At 41.2% G+C, this 25,533-nt stretch overlaps 1 protein-coding gene across 1 annotated transcript; it reads right to left on the bottom strand.

Moving 5' to 3' along the window:
- Positions 1–15,141: 15,141 nt before the first annotated feature.
- Positions 15,142–16,545, bottom strand: LOC145002614 (uncharacterized). The gene has a single exon (XM_078961851.1). The coding sequence runs from the start codon at positions 16,543–16,545 to the stop codon at positions 15,142–15,144; it is 1,404 nt and encodes a 467-aa protein (XP_078817977.1).
- Between the last annotated feature and the right edge of the window lie 8,988 nt (positions 16,546–25,533).

Here is a 25,533-nt window from a genome sequence, read left to right as displayed (position 1 = left end):
CTCTTGCATCTCTGGAGGTGCGAGACGATAAGGCACCTTCGCAATAGGCGCGGCCCCCGGAATCAGATCGATACCAAACTCTACTTGCTTCGCAGGAGGTACTCCCGGCAGCTCCTCGGGGAAAACATCCGGAAACTCACGCACCACTGGGACCTCCTCCACTGACCTCGGTCTCTAGGAAGCCTCCCGCGTATCCATCACATACGCCACAAAACCCTTACATCCCTGCTGTAGACATTGCCTCGCCCTAGCGGTCGAACAAAAAGCTGATCCTGAATGGGTACCCTCGCCGTACACCATAAGAACTCCCCCACTAGGGTCTCGTATAGTCACCAGCTGACACTCACAGTCGATGACAGCGCTGAATCGGCTCAACCAGTCCATGCCCACGATGACGCAGACATCACCCATCGCAATAGGAATCAGGTCAATTGGAAACTCAACCCCGAAAATCTCTAGCACGCATCCCCGAAGAACTTCCGTGGCACAAATCACTCTCTCGGCCGCTATAGAAACGCTCAGAGGCCGACTTAACGACTCACGACTAATGCTGATATGCTGACTAAAACCTAAGGATACAAAGGACCTACTCGCACCCGAGTCAAATAACACTAGAGCAGGCATAGAGTTCACAAGAAAAGTACCTACACATATAATAACATAAGCATAACATTTCGACTTTATATAAATACATGAATTACAGCATACATGCCACAACATCGGGCGCAGCGCGGACCTCCTCCGCAGTCAGCTGAAAGGCTCTCCCGCGAGCCCTTGGGGCCTCGACCTTCGCCGGTCGAGTCTCAGTAGTCCTGGCAGTAGGTGTAGATCCCTGACGAAGCTGAGGGCACTCGGCCTTCCGATGGCCTGTCTGGTTGCAATGAAAGCAAACCGTCAAACCCCTTAGGGAAATCCCTGGCGATGTGTCCCTCCTTGCCACACTTGTAGCAAACACCAGCTCGACACGCCCCATCGTGACCCTTGCCGCACTTTCCGCAAGTGCGGCCCTTCGGACCTCCCGTCCTCGAATTGGCGGACTTGGTCCGCTTGGCTGCCGGCTGAGACTGAGCCGGCCGCCGGTCCACCTGCTGAGACTCGGGGTCCTCCCTGGCCTGGGTCTCCAACTCGATCTCGCGCTTCTTGGCATTTTCCTGGAGCTCAGCAAAAGTATGATAGGTGGAGTTCGACACAAACTCCCGGATATCCCTCCTCAAAACACCCAAGTACCGGCTCATCCGCGACTGCTCTGTAGACACCAGTTCGGGGCAGAACATCGCCCTCTCATGAAACTATCGCGTGACCACTGCAACCGAATCAGTACCCTGCTTAAGGATTAAGAACTCCTGAACCAATCGTTCCCTCTCCATTGGGGGAACGTACTCGTCCCTGAACATGGCAGTAAACCTCTCCCATGTCACTACTGTAATCTCCGCCGAAGTGAAGTTCGCCGTCACGAACTTCCACCAATCCTTTGCTCCCAGACGGAGCTGGTTCAAAGCGAACCGTACCCTCAGGTGCTCCGGGCATGAACAAGTGTAGAAGCACCCCTCAATATCAGCGATCCACCTCATCGCAGCAATCGGATCCTGCGTCCCATCGAACTCAGGTGGTTTCGTGTTGCTGAATTCCCGAAATAGCAATGAGTCGCCCCCCTGTGGCCTGGTAGCGGCCACAGCTGCGGTAGCGGCAGCGGCTGCAGCTTCAGTCAGTGCGGCGTACCGCTCCTCAAACGTCTCCATCAGGGTGGTCTTAATAGACCCAAACATCTCCGGGATCTCAGCCCGGATCGCTGCAGCTACCTCCTCCTGAATCAGCTGACGAATCTCCTCGTCGCTCACACCGCTCGAACTCGCCCCGTGGCGTGGTCTAACCATGATGTCTCTGAAATACAACATAAAATTATCTGAGGCTCCATCAAGTACAATTGCACTTGATAACGCAACCCTACTCAGTCTCCGATATCCAGGGATTCTTACTTGGGTCTCCCACCGACCCGGTGTCTTCGGTAGTACGGGCCCAATACTACCGACCACACCGTATCAGCATTCGTCCCAAATCTTCCTCCCCAAACCCCGAAAAGTGAGTACTCTACTTTTGATATGCACTATCTACCTGCACGCTATCAAGTATCTCATATCGACAAACTCCCTAGACTAAGGCATCACAAATCAGGCCACTCTAGTCCTATCATGAATACCTAGTCTTTTAGCATGCATAACAATTCATAATTCATTTCATAACATAACATTGTAAGGTATTTTGGGGATCTTTACCGTTCGGGCGCTGACTGATCGTACACATTGCTTCTTTCTTGTTTACCACACTATCATTTTTAAAAGTTTATGCCTTTATTTTTAAAAAAGTTTTCCTCAAATCCTCGGTTTGAGTTCAGTTACACCCGAAGGTGCACCTGAATCCCTCAAACCTAGGCTCTGATACCAATTGTAACAATGCAAATTTTCAAACAAAATTTTCATTTCAAACAATGTAAAGTATTTTTATTCAAACTAAATATAATCATTCCAAGTGTTATGTCGAAAATACAATTCATAGAATCCCCAAGATCTCAAAACATAAATCAGTGTGTACGCATCACGCCGGCGCCTTCCCACGGTCCTCGCTAGTACCTGAAAGACATACATAACAACTGTAAGAATAAATGCTTAGTGAGTTCCCCAATATACAACTTACACATATACGCCTTTCCAGGCCCTGACCTTCCGATCCACTACACAACGCCTTCCGGCCCATAACATAATCGCCTTCCGGCCCATAACATATTGCCTTCCGGCCCATATAAGCATACACAGCACGCATAACAATTAACTTACCACATATAGCACATATATCACATATCATATCCGACCTTCCGGTCACACAGTCAAACCCTTCCGGGTACAGTATAGTGAGAAGACTCACCTCGTGGATACTGAAAGCTAGCAACTCCTGAAATCACTCGTACCCGATCCGCCGAGCTACAAACTCCCTATAATATCATATATCCCTTATTAACACTTTTATCTCCCAAGTTAACTGACCCTAAAAAATCACACATAGGTCAACTCTGGTCAATGGTCCACGGTCAACTCGACCGGACTCGGCGAGTCTAGACGTCCTCACCAATTCTCTAATATTCCCTTTCTACTTGTCGAGTATCCCTCTTGACTTGACGAGTTCCTCGTGGAAGAATCGCGGGGCCACCCCGACTCCACTCGCCGAGTCTGAAGAACAGCTCGACGAGTCCCAGTTATTCTCCAAGCTACTCGCCGAGTCTATTCATCGGACTCGGCGAGTCCATGCCATGCAGTTGATCAAAGTGCTTCCTAAGGTCAGAATTGTTCCGACCATTCATAGGTCTGGTCCTCCTAGGCTGGTCCATCACGTAAGGTCTTCATTTAGGTGCTCATGCTACACCCCAAGACTTATAATTTACATTTTTACCTAAGGCATAAGGATTCCAATCCAAAACCTCTATTGATTCCCGAAATGCTCATGCATGGGACATTCTGGACCTCTAAAGGTCCCAATACAGGGTTACAATCGCTTGGGGAACAAGGGTAACATTCAATCTATCCACAAAAGGGTTCCATAAACCCTAAATCCATATACACATCAACATAGAAGAATGTAATTCGAATTATTACCTGAATAATGTGCTCTCTGTGTCCCCAATCCTCAGAACGTGACTTCTCTTGTTGTTCCCTTCACCAAGCCTTCTCTTCCTTGCACAACAACTCTTCCAAAATCAACAATGGTCTTCAACCTTGCTCCAGATGCACACAGTCAAAGTAGGGTTTCTCTCAGAAGGCTAAAGTGAACAATAACGGCCAATAAGTCCCTTAAATACGTCCCAAAACTGAACGGCTAGGGTTTTCGCTGAACAGCGCAGACTCGCCGAGTCCATATTTGGACTCGTCGAGTCTAGTCGCGAACCTGCGACCAAGTCTGCGATCCTACTCGGCGAGTCTAGGCTCCAACTCGCCGAGTCCCCTCTAAAACACCCCAAAAACATAATTATAACAATACCTAAAATTCCGGGCTGTTACAGTAAACTTACGATGATAATGGTAGATTTGTAAGGCTATGAGATGGTTTGGGAAACCACTGGTTATGAGGTTCGCAGAGTGCAGCTAAATCCAAGTGGTGGAGAATCATTTGGATTAATGGGAATATTTCCATGTGTAAATCAACATGGAGATTCATATTCTAGGACGAGTGATGAGAAAGTAACGGTTGTAGCATGAGTCGGAGTTTATGCCTAGAATAATATTTATTGTTCTGTTATAATCAGGGAGGAAAATGTTGAAAGGTTCAGGTTATCTTGTTCGAGGATGTGAAGCATCGGTAGTGGCGCATTATGGGTTCATGACTAGGTTCAGGTTAAGGGTTGTGTTAGAACCTCTCTGTCTTTTCTTGTTAGATGAAGGATTTGTGGTTCCAAACACAACACAAACACCAGATTAGGGTTTAGTAGGTTGGGATTTAAGCTCATGTTGATTTCGACTGAGTATTATGGATAACTGGAAAGACCATATGTTGGGCCCATGGCCATTGTGGAAGTATGGAAAGACTACAAGCTACCTGTAGTATCCAATAAGATGAGTTTGGCCATTGCATGAAAGGATTGTAAAACTATGAGGGGATCACAACCTTCGTCCCGGTTGAGTAGGGCTTGTTATTGCAGTTTAGTTGCTCCGTGTTCAAGCAGGAGGATTGTTAGAGTTTTATCAACGGTTAGACTTAAATAGCTCCCAATTGAGGGTGAGGCTCGTTTGGTTATGCTACTTTGGGTGAGAACTATAGACGAACCCCGATTGGTCATGTTATTTTTGGTAAGAAAACAACTTATACATTTGAGGTCATGCACGGGGCATGTTTTTTTGGTTGTGAATTTCCATGCCAATGATGGAACGATGGTAAGATCAGGGTGATCTGTAATCTTAACGTTCAAGTTGTATAAATGGTATCACGGTGTATCTTGAATCAATAAGTGTACGACTCGTGAGGGTGGAACCCAACAGTGTCTGGCTGGGTTTGGGTGTTAGAATAAGTTTGTATTGGGGAAGCTTAGTGATCAATAGGTTGGATCCATGTGGTAGATATGCTAGGGTAGCCTTTATTAGTTAAGCCTCTTGGACGGAGTCTTGTTTTGCGATCGTGTGTAAGATTTTCGGTCTCAGAAAATGGTTAAGGATCGTGTATCCCAATTTATTAGAAGGTTAGGATAGAATCAGGGGATCTTGGGTAGATAGAATATGCAAAATTTTGGTTAAGAGGATGTCAGTAATGTATTGGTTTGGCACTAATTGTTGAGTCATGTGGTGGGAGTCACCTTTGTTTAAGGTTCAAGGTTATCGACATCAGTAAAATGTTAGGGATTTTGTTTTTCCGAATTATCAAAAAGATCATTCAGGGTCGGAGGGGTTCATTTAGTTAAATTTTCAAAGTGGAGTCTCTATGGATTCGGTAATGAATGGTTCTATCTATCTAGAAGTCATAAATAGTAAAGGGTTTATTAGTTTTCTGGCATGCAATTGGACCTTCTTTTGTTGGCTGAAGGCAGACTATTAAGCTTCGTTCTTCATTAGGGTATGTGATTTATGCTATGATGGGGCTTCGATAGCAATATTGGTAGGTGGTCGTAGGTGTGTGATGATTTCTGAGTTTTAATTAGAATTGAGGAATTTCGGGGAAGATTTATTGGTGTGGTAAAGGAAATAGTAATGAATGATTTGGAGGATGAAATATAATTTCATTGGGGGAGAGTTGTAACACCCTATTTCGGGACATTCCTTAATTCAGGGCCCCTGCACCATATCTTGATCATGTAGAGGCTTTCTGCTTTGAAGAACTAAATTTTGGACCTTACTAAGGTTTGTTAAAAGTGTTTATGAGATCTAAGCCCTTGGTTCGTGTGTTAGAACGAAAGGGTAAAATAAAAAAAGTTATATGTTATGTTTCCTGTATGTATTATAGTTATTAGTTTGACATTTTTTGAAACCAAAAGTAACTAGATAAAAACATGGGGCTCGTCAATACCTTTCCATGCATATAAAGAACACCTAAAACAGAGTTGAAACGAGAAGTTATGGTTGTTTGAAGTTGAACTAAAAGTTGTGGTTTTGATCAACGTAGGTCGTAGGAGAGCTGTGCATGGCATACATGCAGAAATCAAATATCATTTTTAATAAGCTACGTATGGCATAACTGTTGTTAACTAAAACTCTAATACTAAGTTTTTGAACCTTATTTAAGGATTCAAACTTCTTGGAACACTTCCCATTACCATCCTCCATCACCTCATACCATTATTTTGAAACCCTAGCCACTAATTATGAGTTTTTGAAGCATTAATGTGATTTTTGTGTTCATTCGTGAAGAAGGAGTCCATTAGAGAAGCAAGTGCGAGCTCCAAGCTACGTAGATATAGACTTTGCACTTCATCAGTTATCTTCAAAAGGTATAAAGCATTCATCTTGAATGTATTTTGTTAGATCTAATTAATTCATGGGTTTTTATGATTTTATCCCTTGACCTTGGTCCTTGGGAGTATAGGTCAGCCTAGATCATTTGAATCCCTTTTTCTAATGTTTTTAGGTTATTGATTCATAAAATGAGAGCTTGGGTACTCTCATCCATCCATGCATGGGTTCTTGAGCAAAAGGTGTCAACTTTGACTTAAAGTTTGGTTATGCATTCATCTTGGCCTTGTAAAGGGATAAAGTTAGAGAGTTTATCCATTAAGACATTCATCTAGATCAGATGTACCATCTAAAAATATTTTCCGAAAAATTTCCTTTTCTTATAATAGATAAAATATTATTTACAAAAAATCAGAGTAAATGTTAAATCGAGAACTCTAACGTTGTGTGCGATGCAAACAACTCGAGTTGTTCTCCTTGGAACCGGAAGTACCCGAAACAAAACTAAAAAAACATAAGCACAAAGCTTAGTGAGTTTCCCCCAAACTACCAAATACCACACATATAATTAACATATAGTGGGCCCCGCCCTGTCATTAGGCCCCGCTCGGTATCGAGCTGAGCTCGATAATAGATCGCGACTGCCCAACATAAAATAATATATATTAAATAAACACATACACATGCGATAATCACATAGATACATAGCATACGAATAAACTTTGGGCCCTGCCGGACATCAGACCTTAGCCCGGAAAGCATATAAACACATACACATGCAAGAGTCACAAAGACATGTAGCATTTTAACAAAGCATAAACACGGGCCGACATTGGTTCCTTCGACTCACTAAACCCAGCAAGGGAACTCAGCTCGAAAAGTTGAATCTCTCACAAAGAAGTCTCTAGGTACTGCCCAGACGACTCCCCGAGCTATCAGTGCAACATAACATCAAATCAAAATCCAACAATCCACCTGAGGCTAAAATGACTATCTTACATCTGGTCTAATTTGGTTCATGACTAAGGCCCAAAACCATAACATAAAAGGTCCAGCACTAGATAATCTTCTAAAGTCCATAAACGGGCCACAAATGGACCAGTTTTCCAAAATGGGCCCAAACTCCTCTAATATGCTTTATCCTAAAGCCCAAACATATACATAATCCCAAGACCTAATTTCGAATGGTCCACTAAATCCCAAAGCAGCAAGGTTCAAGAAAATGCCCCAAAGGAAGCCCAATGAGGAATCCAACATTGGTCGTTCCCTTGTGGAATGTTGGGCGTTCGTCACCAGCCAACAGATCGCCAGCGTTAGCCAAAACGTTGGGCGTTCCGCGACCCAACATTGGGCACTCACACACTGATTCCCAAAAGTGGTTATTAAGCACTAATGCTTAAATACACAATACCAAAACATAGATCCAAGTCCTAAGGGACATCTACAAACATAAAGTCAGTGACTTGGTGGCTTCGCATGCCCCAAAAGGTCCCAGCTATAGCATTTAACTTGCATATAAAGGGCGTAATATGACGCATGGGGGTTATACAGCTCTAAAGATGTAAAATTTACGAATCTAAAACATCATAAACACCAAGAGCAGCAACTCAAAGCTTCTAGAGTGATAACAACTACAAGATCTCAACCATGGGAACAAAAAAGGAGTAAAATCCATAAAAACCTAAATCTAAGCTTCTAATGAGCAAGGTTAGAGTGTTATACCTTAAATATGCTGGAAATGGAGGAGAGAACCATGATCTATAAGCTACTACTTGAACCGCCACCTTGCACCAAGCTTCTCTTCCTTGAATGAGCTAAAAACATACACCAAAACACACACAATGAGCTCATAACACTCAAGGAGGCTCTATGGTTTTGTGGTTAGGGTTTGAGGCTATGGAGACTCGAAATGAGGCCAACACAAGGGAGTTAAGGTGTTTTAATAGGTCTTAAACCTAAACAATTGGGTTTTGAGCTCCATGTGTAAACGCTTGACGTTCCCAAAAAGAATGACCCGTGTTCGAGCTCCGCCCCCCAAAGTCCAATCTAGGCAAGAATGATCCTTCCTCCCCCACGAAAATGCAAAACAAGGCCAAAAAGCAATACTTGAATATATAAGGGACCAAACCTGAATAATATCAAGATCAGATGTTACAATTCTCCCCCGCTTGAATAAGATGTCGTCCTTGAAGTCCTTCGCCTTGAACAATTTGGGATAACGTTCCCTCATCTCTTCCTCCAGCTCCTACGTCCACTCAGACCCCTTGCGGTGCAGCCAGTACACCTTAACCAACTCCGTAACCTTGTTCCTCAAGGTTTTTACCTTCCAATGTAAAATTTGCCACCATTCTCTCAATGTAATTCAGGAAGTCATCCACCTTAATATCCTCCAAAGGTACAATTGCAGAATCATCCACTAAACACTTCCACAGCTAAGAGACATGAAAGGTGCTATGAATCTAACTGAGCTCGGCTGGAAGATAAAGACGATAAGCTACCTGACCTACCCGAGCCAAAACCCTAAAGGTACTGATATGCATAGGGCCCAACTTGCCCCGCTTCTGTAACCATATGACCCCTTTCCAAGGTGACACCTTTAGGAGAACCATGTCTCCAACTTGAAACTCCAAGTCCGACCAGCGCCTATCAGCATAACTCTTCTGCCAACTCTGAGTTGTTTGGAGCCTGCTTTGGACCTGTTGAATCAGCTCAGTGGTCTTGGGCACTACTGCGGTATCCCTCATGACCCGTTGAAGGACCTCACCCTAATAAATCGAGGTCCAGCATTTCCTCCCGTAGAGAATTTAATGCTAGCGTGATAATTGTTGTTATACGAAAATTCTTTTAAGGGAAGATACGTATCCTAACTCCTAAAAAATCCAATACACACGCAAGCATCATGTCCTCAAGAGTCTGGATAGTCTGCTCATTCTTCCCATCAGAGTACGGATGAAATGTCGTACTGAAATAGAGATGAGTGCCCACCTCGTCATGAAACCGCTTCCAAAATATGTAAGTAAAATGAACATCCTGGTCTGAAACCACGGACATCGCTACCCCAGGACGTGCCACCACCTCCCGAACATAAATCCTGGCTAACTTATCTGAAGAAATACTCTCCCGGATCAAGATGAAATGTCCTTTTTTAGCCAATCGATCTATAATGACCCAACTCGAATCCACTCCATGTGCAGTCCTGGGAAGCTTTGTGATAAAATACATGGTAATGTCTTCCCATTTCCATATGGGAATCTCCAACGACTGCATCCTGTCATGAGGTCGCTGATGCTCGACCTTGACTTTCCTGCAAGTCAAGCACCACTCCATAAACCATGGTATACCCCGCTTCATGTAGGGCCAACAATAATCAGGGCAAAGATGCCTATACATCTTCTTCTCCCCGGGATGAATGTAGAATCTCTACTTGTGATCCTCCTCCATCAGAACTTGTCGCATCTCACCCCAATATGGAACCCAAACCCTCCGATGTAGAGTCAACAGTCTACAACTATCATAATCGAAGGAAGCCACCTGGCCCACAATCCGCTTAAACATCCGGTGCTCTACCTTCAAAGCCTCAACATGTGCCTCCCGAATCCATTCCCGCAACAGAGTAATCACTATCATCCTCAAGCATATACCTCAAATTGGGGTGGCGAATACCTTGCACATGAGAGCATCGGTCACGATATTAGCCTTTCCCAGGTGATATAGGATCTCGAAATGATAATCCTTCACCACATCCAACCAACGACCCTACCTCATATTCAGGTTTGACTAATCTAAAAAATATCTTAGGCTCTTATGGTCTATGTAAATAGGACAACAAACCCCATAGAATTAATGTTGCCAAATCTTGAGAGAAAAAACCAAAGCCCCAGCTCCATATCATGTGTTGGATAATTTGCCACATTAGGCTTCAACTGCCTCGAAGTGTAAGCGATCACGCGGCCCCACTGCATCAAAACTACACCCAAACCCATGATCGAGACATCATAGTAAACCACAAAATGATCGAAACCCTTTAGCAAAATCAGAATCGGCGCCTCACACAATCATTTTCTAAGAGTCTCGAAAGCTTCCTTCTGCTTAGGCCCCTAGCGAAATGTCACCGAATTCATGATCAGTCGGGTCAATGGAATGAAAATCTTAGAGAAATCCAAGATGAATCTCTAATAGTAACCCACCAGACCAAGGAAACTTTGAATCTCAGATGGAGACCTCGGAACCTTACACTACATCATGACCTCGACCTTGGCCGGATCGACTAGTATACTCTTCTGATTGAGAAGGAGCTCTAGAAACTGCACCTCACGCAACCAGAACTTGCACTTGGAGAACTTTGCAAAAAGTCTCTCCCTCCTTAAGTTCTCTAGCACCTCCCTCAAGGGCTCCACATGCTACTCCTGGGTCTTGGAAAAGACCAAGATATCATCAATAAAGACTATCACAGAGCGATCAAGCATCCGTCTGCACACGCGGTTCATAAGATCCATGAACACGGCTGGAGCATTGGTGACCCCGAAAGGAATCACCTCGAACTCATAATGACCATATCGAGTCTGAAAAGTTCTCTTTTGCACATCCTCGCCCCTATTTACATCTGATGATAACCCGATCATAGATCAATCTTGCAGAACCAAGATGCACCCTAAAGCTGGTCGAAAGGGTAATCAATCCTCAGAAGGGGATAATGGTTCTTTACTGTTACCTTATTCAACTCCTGGTAATCAATACACATACGATGAGACATGTCCTTCTTCCTCACAAACCAAATCCGGGCACCGCATGGTGAGCTGATCGGCTAATAAATCCCTTGTCTAACAGCTCCGGTAGCTATATAGTCAACTCCTGTATTTGGGGAGGAGCCAAATGATACGATGCTTTAGCTATCGGAGCCTCACCTAGAATCAAATCAATCTTGAACTCCACCAGCCTCTCTAGAGGTACCCCTGGCAAATCCTCCGGAAAACATTCAGATATTCCCGTAAAATTGGCACAACGTCGAAATTTTCCTTACCCTTATCCCGGGTATCCATGACATAAGCGACGAACCCTAAGCATCCATGATAAAGATGACGTCTGGCCCTCGCTGCAAAATACATAACCGCCCCCACACTATGGCCTTTCTCCCTTAATAACTCTTATTTCCTCAATTGGGGTCCGAATCCAAACTAACTGCTGATGACAGTCGATCATTTCCCCATTAGGGCTCAACCAATCCATACCAACGATGACCTTGTTTCCATGCAGAGGAATGGGAACCAGATCAACCAGATTTCACTCAGTAAACAACTAGAGGCTACAATCCTGATGAGCTCTTGCAACCTTGACCGTCCTATTGTTGGAATAGTGTCTAAGGCTGCAACTCTATTAAGCAAGTATTTGACTCGATTGAGCATGGTCCTTTTGGGTTGCCTTCACCATAGCAACTTGATAGGATGATTTACAATGAGAGTTGAAATATTATAAGGTATAATAATATTATTTGATTAATATAAGTCATAAATTAATTAGGAATTAATTTGGTGACTTAAAGAGATTAATTATATAGAAGGGCTTAAACTGTCAAATGTGTGATAGTTACACTTTAGGCTATAATCCGTTATGGATAATGTGGTGGAAAATTTTAGGGCTTAGGAAAGACCTAAAATCCGTCCAAGGTTAGCATGAAAGGGATTAGGATTGCTTAGGGCTTAAGTTATCCGATTATGGTTTAAAGGTGAAACCCTAGGAGCCTTACAAGTATAAATAGACCCTTAGGGTCATGGAAATCGGCACCCTTGTGTCTAAGGAAACCCTGGACGATTTCTAAGTCCCTCCCCACTCTCTCAAATGATCCTCTTGCTAGGTGGGGTAGAAGGGTATGGGATAATACCCTCCGTGGCCTCAATATGATATGAGACATCAGCAGTCTCAAGACCAAGCAGTGAAAGAATGTGTGTGGGGAGCCTGCGGATAGGTGCAAAAATAGTTTGATCAGAGGAAGGAGTATACCTTTTGAGATCCTTAGAGACAAATAAATTGATGTCACTTCCCATGCCGAGACCAACATCTGCATCTAGATCAGAAATACACAGAGACCAAAAGCGAGCAAAAGTGAGCTCGATTAGGTTTTCCTTTAGTTGCTCTTTGGGTATGTACTAGAGGAAATCATCCCAAAGAATTTGACCGTAGTTGACATCATTTCTTGTGAAGATGCTCAATACGAGTTTAAGGAGCTTGAGTCCCATGTTGTCAATGCCTGCGGTTATGCCAGACGGACAGCGGATGACAAAGTGACATACAAACTGCCAAACCGCAGGTAGCTGATTCTTCTTAAACTCACTAATCCCTCGGATTGGTTTCTGGTAACCCATTTGGTAGAGTGCGGAAGTGATATCGGATAAGGATGGAGTGAAGATTTTGATGAAAGGATGGATTAACAGGTTAATGGAGGTTAAGAATTTTTCTTTGGTCAAGATGACCAGGAATCGTTGATGAGGTTCAGATGCACTTCTTGGGGGTTTTCCAGTGGTCTGTATGCAGATAGAGCACACTTAAAGAGTGTAGAAACAGGAACAACATCAGTGAATGCGTCGAATGGGCCAAATAAGATGTGGTTCTTGAGATGCTTGATCATCAGTTTTGTTGGAGCATTGTAAGATGGATGATCGTCAAACACAGCTCTGACGTTGCTTGAAGCAATTGTTGGTGATGTGGAATCGGTTTGATTCATCGAGCTTGAAGCCTTGGATTGCTTCTTGGATGCACCAGATTTCTCCATTGAGAGTTGTGAGATTGAAGTTCTTGAGAGCTTTTGTGAGTTCTTGGAGAATTGAGAGAATAATCGATTAATAGAGAGCGTAAACGATTATAGAGAAGAAGGTGGGTTTATAAAGGGGGTAAAAGGATTTTAACCCTAGGTAAAAGATAAAAGGGGGTAAGAAGTTGAATGGGGTTTTGGGGGGAATCAATGATTCTGGGATTGAATCTCAGCCACACGAATATGAAACGGGTTTTGAAGAGATTTGAGAAATCTTAAAAAGGGGTTTTGCATTTAATGGTGAGTGGACACATGGTAATACGTCAGGTAATCATGGGTTGATAAGAGAGAATGTTGTAACTAATTTGACGTGTTTGGGAGAGGAAATAACAAGTTGAGAAAGGATTGATTTGGGAATCATTATTTTTGTCATCATCCCTAAAATAGGTCTAATATGGGGTTTATTAAGAAAGGTGAAGTGACAGTTTCTAAAGGGAATGTTTGTATTTTATTTAATGAAGGATTATTAAATAGCACACAAAGATTCAAGAGTTAATGAATCTATTGGAATTTATTTGAGGTGGTTGCGGATGAATTCATCAATGCGGTTGAGAAACTCCAATGCGGATGAGAAAGAAAAAATTTCAGAGAATCTGTGAGACAATCACTTGTACGAAAATTAGAAATAAAGCAACATTAAGACCCATGAGAGGTACGTATGACATATGGTTGCGGTACCTAGATTGCGGTATCAAAACCATCTATTATATGTAATTCTCAGTTAGAACCGCAATGGAGACCAAGGACGGTCTGCGGTAGCTAACACTTCAAAAGGAACTGCGGGTCCGGATTCATCATTCCCAACATTTGTAAGAATACATTGAGTTTTATAGAGTCAAGAGCTTTTGTAAAAACATCATCAATCTCTTCATGAGTAGGAACAAAGATGAGTTCAATATTACCTTTCAGAATATGATCATTGATGAAATGGTACCGTAACTCAATGTGTTTCGTCTTGGAGTGCTGAATAGGATTATGAGAGATAGCTATAGCACTTTCAGAGTCACAGTAAATTGGTATGAGTAGCATTCTATACCCGTAGTCTAGTAACTGTGTCTTCATCCAAAGAACTTGGGAACAGAAGCTGGCTACGGCCACATATTATGCTTCTGCGGTAGATAGAGATACACACGTTTGTTTTCTTAAAGACCAGCTTACAAGTCTTCCTCCTAGAATTAGACATCCACGTGAAGTACTTTTTCTATCCAACTTACAACCTGCATGATCCGCATCGGTGAAGGCTTGAAGACTGAATTCGTTGCCTGCAGGATAACATAAACCCATTGATTTGCTTCCTTTATGATACCGAAGAATTTGTTTGGTTGCGGTCATGTGAGACACTTTTGGATCAGCCTGGTATCTTGCACATACACCAGTTGCAAGGACAATGTCAGGTCTGCTTGCGGTGAGGTACATTAGCAAACCAAAGATGCCTCTATAAGTCTTGTGATCAACAGATTCACGAGAGGGATCAGCAGAGATCTTATATCCGAAGGCCATAGGGACTTTAGCAGAAGAGTAGTTATCCATTGAGTATTTCTTCAGAAGTTCTCTGGTGTATTTTTCTTGATGAATGAAAATTCCTTGTTGAATTTGTTTCACTTGAAGACCTAGAAAGAAGTTGATCTCTCTATTCATGCTCATTTTGAATTTGTTGGTCACAAGCTTTGCAAATTCATCTACCATATCTTGATCAGTAGACCCAAAAATGATGTCATCCACATATATTTGTACCATCATAAGGTGGTCACCATTTGCTTTTCTAAATAATGTGGGATCAATCACTCTTCTTTTGTACACGGATGCGACAAGAAAATCAGAGAGTGTCTCATACCAAGCCCTTGGAGCTTGAATCAGGCCATAGACTGCTTTTTCGAGCTTATAGCAGTGGTCTGGAAATTCATCATTTTCAAATCATGGAGGTTGCTGAAGATAAACTTCTTCTTTTAGTTCACCATTGAGGAAAGCACTCTTAACGTCCATTTGGTGTACCTTGACATTTTTGTGGGCTGCGTATGCTAGAAAGATCTGGATGTCCTCCATTCGTGCTACCGGGGCATACGTTTCATCGTAGTCAATGCCTTCTAGTTGACTATAGCCCTTGGCAACAAGTCTTGCCTTGTTTCGGATGACTGAGCCAAATTTGTCTAGCTTGTTCTTGAAAACCCATCTTGTACTAACAATAGTATGACCTTGTGGGAGAGGAGCAAGTTGCCACACTTTGTTTCTTTCAAATTCTTCTAATTCTTCTTGCATTGCAGCTATCCAGTCTGGTTCAAGAAAAGCTTCTTTGATCGTTCTAGGTTCAACCAAAGACATAAATGCTGCATAAAGGCAGTGATCAGATAAGTCCTTGGAAGACCAAGTCTGGATACCTGTGGATGGATTGCCAATAATTTGACCTGGTGGATGGTCTCTTGTCCACACATGAAGACGTGGCATTAGATGATTAGTAGCTGTGGTAGAAAGAATGTCTTGGATGTCAGAGGAATCTGCAGTTTGAGATGGTAGTTCCCCCTGGATTTGAGAGCATCCTGCTGAAACATCTTGATCTATTGAGGCAGAATTTTCTTGAGGAATTGGCAGAGGTTGAGGTTCCCCCTGGATTGTGGATGGGAGTTCCACTGGAACCTGAGAAGGTTCCCCCTGGAATGTAGATGAAAGAGTGACAATTCTAGGATCGTATCTAGTGTCAATATTCTCTAAGAGTTCGCCGTCTGAGTCGTCTGAAGGTTCGTTTGATGGTGAGGCTTCACTTCGGGCAGTAATGTAAGCAACATCAGGTACTGGAACCTCAATGGTTGCAACAATATCAAGAGTAGAGCTTTCCCCCTCAACCGGAGAGGTGGAAGTATTGAGCAATACTACTTCAGATAGAGATGGTCCGGATACATCGGCATGTTGTTGTTGAGCTGCGGATGACACTAGGACTTCGGATAGTTTCTTCGTTTCAATGGGATCAAACAGATCATCATAGTTGATTTCAACTAGATTTAGAGGTCTAGAAGTGGTTGGAATGTCACTTTCCATGATAGTAGTTGTTTCGGTAGACGGAGGTGCACTGCGGGTGTGAGAGTCATCGAATTTCACATCAAAGCTTTCAATGATCAACCTTGTTCGTCTGATGAGCACTCGATATGCAACCCTGTTAGTGGAATAACCAAGGAAGATACCTTCATCAGACTTCGGTGCAAACTTGTTGAGTTGATCTCTATTGTTGATCACGAACCATCTACATCCAAAGATATGAAAGAAACGAACATTGGGTTTGCGATAGTTAAGCCCTTCATATGGTGTTTTATTGAGACGCTTGCACATAATAATTCAGTTTTGAACAAAGCATGCGGTTGCTACTGCTTCGGCCTAGAAATAGAGAGGAAGTTGGGCGAAGTTAAGCATGCATCTGGCTACTTCAACGAGTGTGCGATTTCTTCTCTCCACTACACCATTTTTTGCGGTGTATAGGGTGCTAAAAAATTTTGAGAGATGCCTTTGGAAACTAGGAAACTGGTCAGAAGATGATTAGTGAACTCAGTTCCATTGTCACTGCGGATGCGTCTGACTGGAAGCTTGATTTGAAGTTCGATTTCTTTGATGAAGTTAATGAAGATTTGTGATGTCTCTGATTTGAGTCTGAGAAAGAAGACCCACGTGAAGCGTGTATAGTCATCAACAATAACCAATATATAGTTTTTGTGGTGAAGACTAGCTACGGTTGAGGGACAGCAGAGATCGATTTGTAATAGCTCTAGTGGTTGAGAGATAGAAGAATCCATTATCAGAGATGACTTGCTTTGGATTGCTTACCGCATTCGCACATTGGACAAAGAGTATCGTTGCTGAATTTGAGAATGGGGAGACCATGGACCAGTTCTCCTGTGACGAGGTTGTTGATGTAGCGAAAATTGAGATGAGCTAGCTTGCGATGCCACAGCCAGCAGACTTCAGATACAACTTTAGACAGAAAGCACATTTGCAGTTTACTAATGATGAGAGAAACATCTAGAGGATACATCGTGCCTTCGGAGCGAGACTTGATTAAGCAGGTGCTGCGATCACTCTTCATTATGTAACAGAATTGATTGTCAAATTCAACTCGATGTCCTGCTTTACATAGTTGGCCAACACTGATAAGATTGTGTTTAAGACCTTCTAGATAAGCAACCGTCTGAATGGAAAAGTTCCCCGTAGTGAGAACACCGTTGTTGGATTAGTGTCTAAGTCCATAACTATTTTGGTATGTACTTGACCCGATGGTGCATGGTCCTTTTGGGTTGCCTTCACCAAAGCAACTTGATTGGAGAAATGAATAAAGAGAGAGAGGATAATATGATTTATTAATATGTTATAAGAATAATATATTAAAGGAGAAATCATATTTGTTTAATTAATATTGGTCAATAATTAATTAAGAATTAGTTTTGTGATCAAATGTAATTAATTAAACTAGAGGGGCTGATTTGTAATTATGTGATAGTTACAAAATAAGGTAAGGATTATCTTGTTTATATGGTGGACGAATTTAAGGTTGGAAAGCCTTAGAATTCGAGTATGATAAGGATTCAAGGATTATCTTATTGGTTGCTTAAAGGATAATCAACTAGATAAGGATAATGACTGAAACCCTATCTCTACACCTATATAAACACCCCTAGGGTCATGAATTCGTGTATCCCTTCCCAAGAGGTCCTAGATACGAATTCTAACCTCTCACCTCTCTCTTTATACCTTCTCCACTTGCTTATGGTCTTTGTGAGCCATTAGAGGAGTGACACTTGTGACTCTAAGCATTCCAAAGTCAATCCAAGGTGGAATTGGGATTGTTATTGCTACATAACAATCAAGGTATGATCTTAAACCTAATTACATATTAATATGATTACTTGTATGCTAGAATTAGGGTTTATAGTCTTGGATTCAAATCATGTACAATAGAGAAACCTAGATCCAAGCATTAGGGTTTGTATGAGCACATAGGATGTCTTATGACCAAAACCCATCAGTGGTATCAGAGCCTAGCTTGGTTTCAATTGTATTGATGCATTGTATAACTGAAAAATTCAATTTTTTGGATTGTGGAGGCTGGACTCGCCGAGTCCATGGCTGAACTCACTGAGTCCATGCAGACTCGATGAGTCCATGCCTGACTCGACGAGTCAACTTGTCAGATAATGTTTATCTCGGGATTTCTTGCTGTTTTTGCATATGGATAGTTACCTTATCATGTTAGATCAATATAAATCTGATTTTATGATATATATGACTATATCCTTGATCAAATTAAAGATAATTATCAATTAACAAGATAATTGTTTCCTTATAAGATAATTGATTAATTATTTTGAGTAAATTGATAATTTGTTTTGCAAGAAATCATTAAACAAATCAAATATGGATAATTATGTAACTAAATGTTAGTTTAGATTATTTGTTATTTGATCCTTGTTGTTATGAAAAGTTTCATATTTTCCCCTTTAGGTTTTATAGTTTAAATTTGAACCCAAAAGTTTTGAAGTTTTGAAATTTAAATAGTTAAAACCCTAATGTTTTGAAAAAGGTTTCAAAACTTGCCCTCAAGTTTTGGAATTTAAAAGTTGATTGAAGGTTTAATTAGAAATGTTAAATTCTAAAACCCCAGTAATGTTTTGAAAAGTTCAAATCATACCCTTATGGTTTTATTAATTAATTAAGGAGAATAATTAAAAGAGATTTAATAAATCCATAAAGGTTTAGGTTAACCTTTTAATTGAATTAAAAGTGTAATTGTTAAAGTTAACCATATAGTATTTTAAAAGTATAAAATACACCCTATACTATATATAAGATTAAAAGTCTAACATTATATATATGTATGAGTAAAAGTCAGTCTTACCGTTAGTAGGCCTCATTCACGAAGCTGGTCTATAAGGGGTGTTTAAGGAAATTGCCTATAAAATGGCGATTAAATGGGTATCCACTCTTACCCACCGCACTCTTGACTAGTGGAGGGTCGTTAGCCGAACGGGTAGGATAGGACGAAACCTTCCATTATAAGTATAATGAAATACAAAGTAACTAAATGTTTTTCAAATTCCCAATCTTAGTTACTTAGGCAAAGTGAATTGATGCAATTCCATGAAATTACACTTTGTGCCCTTGCGAAGACATTAGTGGAGCGTGTGTGGTTTACCGGCACACTAAATGGTTCTAAGCAAAGGTAGCAAAGGGTGACTCAATGTTTGTCATAGTTCGGTGGAGCGTGTGTGGTTTACCGGCACATCGAATAGGTGATTGTAACATGTGAGGGCACCATGTAGTTTGCATGGTTATTCACACCCGCTTTGTGATCCTCGGCATCCCAGTCACAAACAAGAGGGGCATATCGAGATTTAAACATGTCATTGAAATGTTCAATGAATCTCAAAGGATCTAGGAGTTTTCATAGATTTAAAACTTAAATTTCTTTTTCGTTTTTCATGGTGGAAATTAGTGAATCGTCATTCACTTACCTTCAAATGTTCTGCAATTTGGGTTACGGCATCCCTCTCCCGAGTTGTAGGATATTGTGTTGGGTCCTAGCCTTGGAATTTCATTTGGGTGATTTACCAAGGACTCAATCAATCAACTAACTTGAATTCGTTTTTCTCCCGATGTCAAAGTTCGACAACTATGGTCTTCTCAATCCCGTGGAACAAGCATTCCACATGAAGATGATATTCCACGATTCGATCGAGGAACAAGAAATCATGCTTCACTTCCTCCTCCTCCTCCAATTATTCTCCCTAACCCACAAGATTGTAAAATTGAAAGGTTCAATATCACTCAAGCCCTTTTGGCAAGTAAACATAAAGAGGGCAAGTCGGTGTGTGCACACGTCTTAGGGATGAAGTCACACATTGATAGATTAAGAATGATGGGATCCGTTGTCGGTGAAGCGATGGCTGTTGATTGGGTTCTTTGGTCACTTCCTAACTCATATAGTGAGTTCGTAAGAGAGTACTATATGATGAACCGCGACGTGACACTTATAGATCTCACCTACATGCTTATTGCTGCTGAATCAACAATGGTTTGGCGCAATAGAAAAGCAAAGTTGATTGGTGAATCTGCCTTCAAGACCTCTATGGATATAGACAATGGCAATGAAAGACATGCAATGATCGAAAAGTTTGATCATAAGAGAAAGGCGATGTCTGAAGTAGTTCCATGTGTTGTTCCAAAGGAGTCAATTTGCTTTTATTGCCAAGAGAAGGGGCATTGGAGACGAAGTTGCCCTATTTACCTATGAGATCTAAGAGATGGGAGAGTCAAAAGTATGACTTCGCTTTAGGTAAGAATCCACTATCTAACTCCATTAAGTTCTTATTCATTGATTCTTAATACATGATGTGATAAGATTGCATTTGAATGTTTTGAAGGATCGGTGAAAAGAAAGGAAGCTTGATGAGAGAGCAAGATGAATCTAATCACAAGAGATGGATCTTGATCGCATGGACTTGAAGATTGGATTTTGAGCTTAGATAGTTATGATAGAGTTGTTTGTAACGACCCGTTCCCGGTACGTTAATTCATTCGTAATAGTTGTAAGTTTTCAAGAGGGACTCGGCGAGTTCTAGCCTGACTTGCCGAGTAGGGTCGCGACTTCGAGCACGCGTGAGCCGGGGACTCGGCAAGTCCATATCCCTTACTCGGCGAGTCCATCCGTCTGGGTGACACCCTAAATTCCCGGGGTTGCCCACTATTTAAACCACCTTATAGCCCCCATTCTCGCCTCCCTCACCCTGAGAACACTGTGAGAAAGAACCCTAATCCTCCCTTGTGTGAGCTAAGTGTTTTGTGCCATTTTGTGAAGGTTTGAAGAAGGAGAAGAAGAAATAAGCAAGGAGAAGAGCTGTAGTGCAAAGATCCAAGGGCAAATCTGAGTTAATTGAGGTATTTTTGGAGCTTCCTTCTTGTTATATGCTTTAAACTTCCATTAAAGCTCTCCTAAGAGCTAGTTGATGCTTGTTCCAAGCCTTATGCTTGCATGAAGGTCTTAATAAGTCGAAATATCTTTGGATCTGAATGATGGGGTGTTGTAGAGCCCAGATCTACTGTCTTTTTGGAGTTACTTTGCATATTAACCATAGATCTACCCATTTTATGCATCTTTTAGCCTTATTTCCCTTATTCATGAGGTTGTACACGTAAAGTTGGAAACTTTACGTGGTAAATCAGCTTATTGGACCCAGATCTATCAATTGTATGTGTTGGATTCAAACAAAATCGAGTAAAAATCAGTTGCATGGTGGCAACTCGGCGAGTCGGGAAGAACGACTCGGCGAGTTGGGTCGCGAGTTCCCGATTCCTTCATTTTTACCAGTGTCGAGTGAACCCAATGAGCTAGAGAGTGGACTCAGCGAGTTGAGGGTAAACTCAGTGATGGAGGGACTCGGCGAGTTGTTCATCAACTCGGCGAGTCCAAGGCAATCTCCTTAAGATCAAGAACAACTCGTCGAGTTTGTTCATCCGGCTCGGCGAGTCGGATGAAGATTGTCTGAGTTCTTGAATCAAGAGGGTACTCATCGAGTCGATGCCAGACTCGACGAGTAGCAGCGAGTAAGAGTGAAACGTGAGAGTAGGACTCGGCGAGTTGGGTGGCCCAACTCGGCGAGTCAGTCCAAATGAGAGTAACTTTGACCAAGGGTAAAAGAGTCATTTTACCCCAAGCGCAGTGTTTAGTATTTGATTGAGTGTGTTTATGGACTTGTAGCCGAGGAGATTCAGGAGCAGCAGCCGTTAGCTTCCCGAGCCACACACTCAGCAGCCAGCTTACGAGGTGAGTTTCCTTCCAGTAGGAACGGGTCTAAGGCCACAATGCCGGCCTGTTCAGTTAGCAGTAGTTTCCGGATTTAGGTCCGATGCAGTAGCTAGTACGTTTGATGCCTTCGTGGCTCGAACAGGATTTGTGTGCTATGTTTTACGCGTTAAGTGTTATGTGTTCCGGGCTACGGCCCGATGTAGTATGCCGTATATGTGTTCATGCTAGTTGATGTGTCATGCTATGCCATGTTCAGTCAGTCAGTTCCGGACTTCGGTCCGATGCAGGGGACAAGGTCCCAGTCGGTTCCGGACTTCGGTCCGATGCAGTTAGTTCCGGACTTTGGTCCGATGCAGTCAGTTCCGGACTTCGGTCCGATGCAGTTAGTTCCAGACTTTGGTCCGATGCAGGGGACAAGGTCCCAGTTAGTTCCGGACATCGGTCCGATGCAGTTTCCGGGCTTCGGCCCGATGCAGTGGGCGAGGCCCAATATGTGTTATATGTTATTGTATGGTATGTGGTAGTTTGGGGGAGCTCACTAAGCTTCTTGCTTACAGTTTCAGTTTTGGTTTCAGGTACTTCCGCAAGCAAAGGGAAGAGCTCGGGGTGATAGCATCGCACACACCACAGCTTAGCTTTTGTCCTGGGGATGGTTTTAGTTGTTTTGGATTTGATATAGTATGATACAGTTTTCCGCACAGTATTTTATTATGATTTGGGATACATCGCGTATGTTTTTTTTATGTTATGTTATGATACTCATATTATGGTTTTGATTATATTGAAAAACGAAATATTTGGGTCGTACTTTTGGGTCGTTTCAGTTGTTAGAAATTTTTCCTTTTACATAGTTTTCAATAGATTTTGCATTGTAAGGACAAATGTTTTTCCGTTGCTTTTATAAATAAAACAAATTTTGTTTGACTTATTTATTTGTTTACTTCCTTGCAATGAAATTGTTATGAAAATTGATGTTTGCATATTTCTACAACGAATGGATATGATTCTTAGTTATGTTATTTATGGAAATGTCAAGAATTTACCAAATAGGGAGAGTTTCTCATCGCCCAAGTTTCAATTGGACAGAAACTTGGAATCATGCAACGTGGATGCACGATGAATGAGAAATTTTGTATTTGGAAATTAGACTAATTCATTGACAAAGTGTCAAGTGAAGGACTAGGAGATCAAGTACACAAAGTTGCGTGTTGATCAATGTCCACCATAATAGTAACAAAGATATTCGTCATGATTTACTAAAGGCTTAGTAAATATGATTATACTTACAAGATTAAGTGTAATTTTGAATTGATTAAAGGGTTTAGATCAATGGAAAAACGAACAAGAAGAATCAAATAGGCAGAAAGATAAGAGTTTCTCCATTCTAAGAAGAAGGGAGAGTAGCTTTTATGCTTTATGATAGGTCTTAATGATTAAGAACCATATCTCAATTGATCCTCTAAATGAGTCTTGGTACAATTGTATGTCCAAGAAGAGGAATCAAAGATTGAAAAAATGGTCAAATCAAGAAGTCAATCATACTTCGTTCCAAAACAAGTCTTAAAGTCAAGATTGTGACATTGAGTGAATAGTATTAAGAAGGTTTATAACATTCATCAATTGTGGAAAGTTGTGATGTCTGGGATAAGACAGAGACCAACTAAGACCAAAATTATGAAGTGTTTTGTTTTGATAAAAGCTACACTAACTCTTGAATATTTGGTTGTCAACAAATGTTTATTGACAAAAGAATCTTATATGTCAAGGAGTCAGTGGGAGTCTTAATGGTCTTGAAAGGTTTCGAGAACAAATCAAATAAACCTTATTGATCATCACTAGCACACGAGTTGAGGTTTACAACCTATCGTGAAGACATTATTTTGTTTCTATGCCAATCCAATCGAGTTAATTATGCATGTGAGTCCTATGAGTTCTCATTTGAATGCATAAAAGGCAAGGACCTTGATCAATGAAAGGTACATTGATAGGAAAAAGGTGAGATGCTTAACTACTTGGAAGACGTGGTGGGCAGCTGTGCTACCATAAGGCAAGAAATCAAGATTAAGGAAGTTCGATCCATATGAGTTTGAATTTGTCGTAAACTTTGGTTTTAACAAATTCACATGGATAGGAACACATACACCGTTTAAATCTAAGTGTCATAAGATTTCCTCCTTCATGAAAATGATTGTGAGAAAATGCTTTCACTAAGAAAGATTTTAAAAGATAGTGATTGTAAAATTGCATTCTCGAATTCGATCATGGATACAGCATCCCTTTCCATAATTTGAATTGTGAGGTTTGGCAATTAGCCTTAATTGTTAAGACACACATATGAAATATCTAAGGCAAAAGTGTATAAGTTCAAGAAGCCTTGATAAAAGATTATCAAAGCACTAAGTATTAGAAACATGAACTTAAGAAATTCAATAAGTATTGTTTTTTCTGGAAGTTAAGATGTTTATTAATACATGTCAAAGCTAGTGGGAGCATAAGTGTTATGTTTTATAATAATCATCATGATAGTGGGAGCATAAATGTTATGATTGTATGATTATTAAGGCACGTATTGCAAAGTTGACAATATTAATTATAGAAAACAAGAGTTAAACCTTGCAAAGTAGTAAGGGTTATAAAGTTGTTTTGCTATAATTAAGGGAGAGAATATTATGCTTCATTTCAAATCTAAAGGATTAGGTTGTGAAATGTTAATAAATTTAGTCAAGGGTACATAGTGTGTTCTTAAAATTTCGATTATGATTACGGAATTCCTCTTCACAATTCGAATTTTAAGAACATAGAAAATAAAACATTGTGCGTCGTGTCCCATACGCTTCGGGTATAGGATCGATTGCAAATGCTTTAATGTTTGACCATTCTAAAATTTTCCAAATGTCTAGTGCATTTAGAGGGAAAAAGGGACTAGAATTGGTTTTGACTAAAATAATTAAACAACTATCAAAGGACAATCCAAAGTTCGACGAGGATTGGTCGCCTGTGAGTAGTTGGAAGTATAGTATTGGAAATTATGGAAATGTTTCCATATTGGATGGACAATATCGACATCATTACGAATAGATAAGATTCTATTAAGAAATTAGTTGTCATATGGAAAATATGGAAGCGTGTCCATATTGGGAAGTAAATATTGAAAATCTATGTCTAGATTAGAAACTTTTATGCAAAAGGATGTTCAAAGGAATGTACTTTGAGAGAGAGACATCATAGCTAAGGAATTGTCTTGTAACAATCTCCGAAAGAGGACTTTGTAATATCATTGGCAATAGTCTTTGAGACTTTGGTGCAGTGACATTACAAAAGGATCGTTGCATAAAGTGTTAGAATCTAGTATATTCTATAAGTAACAAGAATTTGATATTCTTACACTTAAGAAAATGGATTTGGAGTTGTAAAATGAGAATGATTGGAAATGTGTTCAATTTGTCTATTTCACAAAAGTAAGAACCATAGGTAAACATTGTGTGCATGCTAGGAGCATGGGACAAGTGTAATAATTCAAGTAAGAA

Source organism: Lactuca saligna, chromosome 6 (genome assembly GCF_052625555.1).
Source record: "Lactuca saligna cultivar CGN05327 chromosome 6, ASM5262555v1, whole genome shotgun sequence".
Taxonomy (NCBI): domain Eukaryota; kingdom Viridiplantae; phylum Streptophyta; class Magnoliopsida; order Asterales; family Asteraceae; genus Lactuca; species Lactuca saligna.
The sequence above is the reverse complement of the archived record's forward strand: the minus strand, read 5'-3'. Positions and strand labels throughout refer to the sequence as shown.